This window comes from Astatotilapia calliptera, chromosome 1, assembly GCF_964374335.1.
Source record: "Astatotilapia calliptera chromosome 1, fAstCal68.1, whole genome shotgun sequence".
NCBI classification, from domain to species: domain Eukaryota; kingdom Metazoa; phylum Chordata; class Actinopteri; order Cichliformes; family Cichlidae; genus Astatotilapia; species Astatotilapia calliptera.
Window position 1 is genome coordinate 13245264 of NC_137422.1, and position 7246 is coordinate 13252509.

General features: G+C 44.1%; 2 protein-coding genes across 2 annotated transcripts; both read right to left on the reverse strand.

Moving 5' to 3' along the window:
* Positions 1-476: 476 nt before the first annotated feature.
* On the reverse strand, positions 477-1985 carry coxfal3 (cytochrome c oxidase associated subunit FA4L3). The gene is made up of 4 exons (XM_026163514.2): positions 1701-1985; positions 1506-1594; positions 1292-1352; positions 477-983 (listed from the first exon to the last, which is right to left on the reverse strand). Exons 1-4 carry the CDS (start codon positions 1737-1739, stop codon positions 915-917), a joined length of 258 nt encoding a protein of 85 aa, XP_026019299.1. The 5' UTR covers positions 1740-1985; the 3' UTR covers positions 477-914.
* Positions 1986-2161: 176 nt separating this feature from the next.
* On the reverse strand, positions 2162-6614 carry afg2b (AAA ATPase AFG2B). Its single transcript, XM_026163479.2, has 11 exons — positions 6477-6614; positions 5688-6288; positions 5380-5565; positions 4975-5259; positions 4551-4736; positions 4122-4280; positions 3810-4019; positions 3484-3711; positions 2780-2914; positions 2500-2625; positions 2162-2382 (listed from the first exon to the last, which is right to left on the reverse strand). Exons 2-11 carry the CDS (start codon positions 6279-6281, stop codon positions 2245-2247), a joined length of 2247 nt encoding a protein of 748 aa, XP_026019264.1. The 5' UTR covers positions 6282-6288; positions 6477-6614; the 3' UTR covers positions 2162-2244.
* Positions 6615-7246: the final 632 nt, after the last annotated feature.

Below are 7246 nucleotides of genomic sequence, written 5' to 3' on the forward strand. Positions count from 1 at the left end.
GCCCTCAATTTCCTATGTTCACTTGAAAAAGTGTAAAGGTGAGTTTTGAACCGTTTTTGGTGTTCTGCCTTTTTAATGAGATATTTTACAGGACGTGTCACAGATAGCATGTGGACATCAGGTGCAAACACATTAGAATAATGAGACTGAATTCCATTCAGCTGCCTTTTAGCCCCGGGGTTCTCGTATTGCTAGTTAAGCTTATTAGTAACACCTGCACCCTTCCTGTTTTGATGAGTTGGCATGTTTGGTGTGAAAAACAGCAGCGTTGATGTCATGAAGCTGCTGTTATAAGAAAAATGCACAAGAGCTTAAAACTAACCATGTGTGGCATCTCTTTTGGCTACATTTAACTTCATAATGGATTTCTAGGTCAAACATACTCTCAGAATTAAATGATGCTTATAGTTTTATAGCAGACAGCACATTTAAATACGTTAGTTTGAATAAAGCACAAAAGCAGCACTGGGACAGAATATTTTTAAAATAATTTATTATCACTGTACAGTACATTACAAAATAAATCAACATTCTGTGTCTTTTCCATTAAAACACTATCGTACATTCACATCTACAGCAAGAACACGTGGACCACCAACCTTGGTAAAATAAATTCAATGATATATACTTCTGTAATAATATATACTGACAGAGACCCAGAGAAAGATAACATTATCATCCTCGGACTCAAAGGCTGCACGGTCGTCAGTTACCATATTTGCCTATTGTGGTGTGATGGATGTCCTTGAGAAAGGTCAGTACAGAGCAGGGTGAACCCCACCAGTTGAGCAGAAGCATTTCCGCACACTGAGTGTCAAAGCGTCCTAGTTTGTGCAGAAACGATTCTGTTAGACTAATGGGGGGGGAGGGAGCGGAGGCGTGTCGTCAGACTCTCGGGAGAAACCCGGGCTCTTTCACTTTGTGAGGCTCTTCACGATCTCCAGCTCCTCCACGGGCTTCCACTGCTGATTGATGGTGATGAGCTGCAATGAAATGCCAGAAATTTAAAAGAAAAAAAACATGACGAGGCTTCGTCTGACCTATTTATAAGTGTTACACTGAACAGACTTAATGATGTGGCCGCACCGGGGCTGTGCCATTACTTGTGGTAATTTATTTTCTCTCGATGACATTAATGACCGGCGTTTATGATAAAATTCTTTCCTCAATGACTCAGCAGATTGAAGCTGCAGGAGGAGAGTCTGCTTATATTTTGGTGCTGATAAGAACCGGAAGGCTTATTAGCCAGAATATAAACATTATTAAGTGCTCTGCAATGTTATTACATTACCTTCTGGGGCTTTGACGGGTCCAGCCTCTCCCATGGCTCTGGGTTGCTGGTCTTATTCAAACTATAAACAGTAAATTTAAATGCATTCTTAAGTATTTGTACACAACAGAGTTTAAGCAGCTGTGAAAGTAAGATAGAAGTGCAAATGAATCTAAAAAAAACATAAGACAAATGCATTATTTTAATAAAGGAGAAAGAGCTTTGTAACACTCACATAACGTCAGGTTTAGTGAGCAGAAAGTAGATCGATGCAGAGGTGGCTCCTGTTGCAGCAAAAGCCATAAACCCTATCAGAGGGATGAGCTACAGCACAAAAAACAATCCAACAAATTAAAACACACAATGCCCCCCACACAGGATATAACTCAACGCAACAGAGTAATAATAATAATGATGATGATGATCTTACCTCCTTCCTTTTTCTCAACATTTGGAAAAATCCAGACATCTTTCTGATTGGTTTTAAGCACTCAAAGAGGAGTTAAGTGTATTTCCACTCAACTGTGGTTATTCTAAGGCTTCAAGCATCCACTTGCAAAACTGAAGAGGAGCAGTCTCACACGCAGCTATGTTGTGACAGTTTACCTGCTGCTGGGAACTCCTTTTAAGTGCGACACGGTGTGAGCTCATGAGATGGAGGCGGGACAAGAGGTTGTACGAGGTGATAAGCACGTACACAGAGAGAGTTTCCTGTACTGAAATGCACCACTGGAGGTTAACCCATCTATAGATGATGATCAATATATTTTCTAAGTCTGCAGCACCCTCCCATGGCCATGTTGTAAAAGTGAAGGTCAGTAACTGGTGGTTGGGTTTCGAGCCGATCTCAAAAAGGATGTTATTTGAAATGACTAAAAGAGAGAGAGTGTGTCAAATTTTAGAATTTTTTATTTTATTTTAAAACAATATTTGAGTAATGATACAATTTTAAGATCAGTCAAACATTATGTGTGTCATCGGGGAGGAGTTTCATATTTGTGGATCTGCTGTGCAGTCAGAGAGGAGCTCATTTTGCTGAGGGATCGCAGGAAATGCGTGTGTTTGATGTCTGAGGCTTCCATGTTCCCGTCCAGCAATGCCAAAAGAGCAGCCTGAGGAAAAAAACAAAAGCAAAACAAACAGATATTTTCAGTTATTTCAAATCTATCCGCCAAGAAAGGATTTTACATTTTACAAGTCTAAGAATTCATTTCATAAGTTTATGTCACCTCTTTGCAAAGATTTTCCAAGTCAGCTCCAGAGAAAAGCTCGGTCTTTGCTGCGAGATCCTCCAGCCGCACATCGGCACCCACAGGCATACGCTTTGTGCACACCTTCAGGACAGCAAGTCGAGCCTAAATATTAGAAAGTGAGGGTCATTAAACACAGATACGCTGACAGGAGAGGCGCGGTTACTTTATTTTAAATGACCTCTTCATGTTGTAAGTCTTTCTTACAACATTGCTGGTATATGTAATATATTTTGTCCTGTTTTGAGAAGTCCTTTACCTCATGGTCTGGTGGTGGGACATAAATGATGTGATCAAGTCTGCCGGGCCTGAGGAGGGCGCTGTCTAAACAGTCAGGTCTGTTTGTGGCGGCTACAACCATTACATCTTTGTTGCACACTTCCTGGCAGTCCAACTGTCAAACAGTTAAAGCACATAAAGTGTTGATTAAATTATGAACAGATGGATGGATGGTGTGTCACAATGAACTGCAGGATGGTATTATGTCCTCTTTCATAAAGGATGCTCCAGTGTGTCCTCCGCTAAAAGCTGTAATAAAGGAGCGTTTAGCGCATCTTTGTTACTTCCTTTAGTATCTGAATTCAAAAAGCTCTTATTATGACCGCCACACATCTACCTCACTCATTAAGAAACCGACTGATAGTGTTGACTGATCTTCAGGGCAGTTACTTTGGAAAGCTGTAACAGCAAAAACCATTTATACAGAATCAGCTTTACGAGTTTGCCTCAAAATAGGGTTAAAAATAAATAAATAAACTTTTAAAAATTCAGCTGTTACAAGCAAATGTGGAAATTTTGGGGGCGATAGGAAAAGGGTAAAGCCAAAGATCAATAGATGTCAACCCCAAACATCTGAAGTCTACCCCTGAAAAAATCTGTGCTATTTTTACATTCACCTGTGTGCCACGAAAGCAAAATGAAACAAAACAAATTGGAAATTCAAGAGAAGAACCAGAAGCTGACCTGCTCAGGTGTGAGACTCTCCTCGACTCCCTCTGCCTGGAGGATCTTCTCCGTCCCTCTCCTCTCATGAGTCTTCAGGCCGATCCCATCCATCTCGTTGAGGAGCACAGAGAGAAGACGAGTCTGTACGCTGTTTGGTGTTTGACTGTGTGACCGCGAGCCAATCAGTGAGTCAATCTCATCGAGGAACAGGATGCTTGGAGCGCAGGCCCGGGCCTGATGAAACAGCTGCATGGGGACAGACAGACGCAGGGCTTAGTGGACGAAACACAAGGGAGGACACAATCATTAATGCTCATCTGTTCGAGATTATAAAAAGGAAGAACCTGAGCTAAAGCCTTCTCTGAATCTCCGACGTAGGGAGAGTAGAGGTCAGCGCCACTGACAGACAGGAAGGCACAGTTGGAGGAAGTAGCGGCAGCTTTGACAAGCGTCGTCTTTGCGCATCCCGGAGGCCCGTACAGCAGCACACCTCGAGGTTGACACAGACCTAGACGAACAAAGGCTTCAGGGTGCGCCATCGGCCACTCGATGCTCTTTGACGTGGAGACAATGAGGGAAAACAAACCTCCAGTAATAAGGTTTTTTCTCCGAATACATAAATGTGCATTTTTGAGCAAAGCCACTCAATTAGCTACCTGTCTTAGTTTGAGTTTGACGTCATCCAGGCCTCCAATTTGCTCCCAGGTCACCGGAGAGAGCTCCGTCCTGCCCATGCTGCTCCTAAGGCAAGAGGGACGCACCGACTTCAAAGCCTCATGAAAGTGCTTCATACTCACCAGCTGCTCCCCTGAACACTGCAGACAGTGACAGAAACAGCAACAGGTTTTTACAGCTGTCATCCACTCAGTCTCCCTATTATTTCCTATGTAATCTTTCACACATCTAAAGAACACATTCACTGTGAGCCTTTTGAGATGAATTTCTAAATGTGATTCTTATTCAGGCTTCAACTTTGACTTTACAATTACAACACAGCTGCACAATTTGCAATAAAGTGAGTCGTTCCTGTAGCAAAAAAGCAAAAACTAGTGTTTTGTTTCGCTGTGACAGGTCGCTGTGGTTACTTTGGAGTCTTCCCGTATAGCGTGCATGGCGGCCTCCCGGCACAGGGCACTGAGGTCTGCTCCCACGTAGCCTGTAGTTGTTTGTGCAAGCGCTGTCAGGTTCACACTGGGACACACAGGCATCCTCTCACACAGGACAGACAAGATGGCCTTTCTCTGCTGCAAGGTTGGAGCTCCGATTATAATCTGTGGGAAAGGCGAACACTCAGAGACTAACGACTCACATACACATATCTGCACCAACTCACCGACCTGGACATTTATTTTATATAAAAGTAAAAAAGGTACATCTTGCCTTATAATCAGAAAAAACAAACAAAAAAACCCAGCTGAAACCAATTGAAGAATTACAAACGTCATCAAATGTCATCTTTCTCAAGAAAAATTAAAAACACTGGATCCGTGACAGTGAGCGGACACGCACCTCTCTGTCAAATCTTCCTGGCCGGCGCAGTGCTGGGTCTAAGCTGTCGGGCCGGTTGGTGGCTCCGACGATGAGGAAGCGGTCAGACTGATTCATCCCGTCCATGAGTGTGAGAAGCTGAGCAACCAGCCGGTTCTCCGGTGCCGACGAGCTGGTTCTCCTCGGACACAGAGAGTCCAGCTCGTCTAAGAACAGCACACAGGGACCCTCATCTGCTGCCGATCGAGCACGCTCGAACACGGCCCGCAGCGTCTCCTCGCTCTCACCCGGCCGAGCCCCCACCACCTGAAATTATTGTTCAGAATTACTGGTAATGCATTTACATGCAAAATGCTTCGTGTATTACGAGGAACATTAGACGGCATCAACATTATGATGAGGTGTGATTAGTATCGTCTTTTTTACCTCTGGCCCTCTGACCACCACCAAGCTGGCTCCCACCTCACCCACCACTTGGCGGACCAGCAAGGTTTTGCCTACACCTGGAGGCCCCACCAGAAGCACCCCTCTGGGACAGGATACACCGAGAGAGCTCAGTGTGCTTGGATAGAGAAGTGGCAGCTTCAGCATCTCTCTAAGTGATGCAGACACCTAAAATGTTGTAAAAAAACAAACAAACAAACAAACCAAACAAACAATAAAAAAGCCCACACACATTAGGTGCTGTACAGTGGGAAAGAAAATGCTGTAAGGTGTCATTTAAATTGATTCACCTCCTCCAGCCCCCCCAGCTGCACCGTGTGCCGCTCCTGCAGCTGACTCCTGTAATGTCGGAGTGTCTGGACGCCAGCAATCTCAACAGCAGTCTTCGAGGTGATGAATCCAGCACTATCCGACTCTGGACTTATGCTTTCAATAACAACATATTTGATCTCTGTGTCGAAATCCTCCAGGTTTATTAAAAACCCATCATGGACACAAACACCTTTCAGCGTGTCTTTTACGAGCTCATGAACAAGGCGATGCGGTGTGCGTTTCCTGAAATCGACACTCTGGACTATCACGGTTATCCTGACGCCTTTCAGTTTGGAGCAGACCACAGGTGTGAGCTGAGCGGGGTCCAGGCTCAGGTGCGAGGGGAGCTCAGAGAGAAGACTGGGGGAGAAACATTTTAGGTCCATCTGCAGGAAGCCCTCTGCCAAGTCAGCCCGGGGCCAGGCAGTGCACAGGCAGCTTCCTCCGGAGACAGACACCAGCAGAGGGGAGCCCAGGTGCACACCCAGCGCCGACATCATGCCCGGACCAAGCCTGCATCTCTGAGAGCCCCGGTCTGATGGATCCACGGAAAGCAGCCTCAGAGGCTCCATACTCCACCTGATGGGGAAATAGAGACAGACACGCACGTAACGTTAGTGAAGCAGAGAGACGAAGCAGAAACTCAGAGGCAGCATAAAACTTCACCGAGGCTACATGCTACATGCTAGCCGTTAGAGCTTCTTTTAGCGGCGCTAAATGGACAAAACTCTGATTAAGATGGGTCTAAGCCAAAGAGGTTTAAGTACCGGAAACGGCTGAAACCAGCCGACAGCAGCCAAACAATCAGAAATAAAATGGGTGATAATACCAACTATATACTACACAGAACATATCAACTCCTACTTTACTGTTTACAAAATCCATGTGGCATTAAAATAACAGGGCCAACCAAAACAGCCTCCTGCGTGAGGTGACGCTAATCTTCCGCGTCTATACTTTACTATGTAAAAGTCTTCTGCTAGGAAATACAGTATATAAGACAAAGACAGTTTTTACAATTTTCGTGAACATAAAAGTCAATATTTGGAATGTTTAGGAATCTTTATTCTTCAACACAGTCTGAACTATCTTAGTCAGGTTTTCTTGTGATTTCTTTACGTAGTCTTCAGGAATAGTTCCCCAGGCTTCTAGACAGACATTCAAAGCTCTTCTTTGGATGTTGGCTGCCTTTTGTTCTGCACACTGCTTCAATAATTTAGAGGTCCAAGCAACTGAATGGTCACATGAAACTCTCACGTCCTGTGTGAGGCCTTTGCTGTTTCCCCCCGTTTCTTAAGGACATTATTTTTTAGATATAATTTGTCTGCTGCATTTGTTTTTTTGTTCTTTTTAGGCCTGTCACTTCTTCTGTTGTTCTCCACTTGTCGATCTAATTTTATGCCTGTCAAACTTGTTATCTTTGGCTTTAATTCATAAATTCAACCGAACAAATGAGAACAAATGATGTGTTTTGTGACAGGCTGCTGGTCTAAACTCTCCAAAGAAAAGATTTGAAATCGGTTCTTTGCTAAATTGT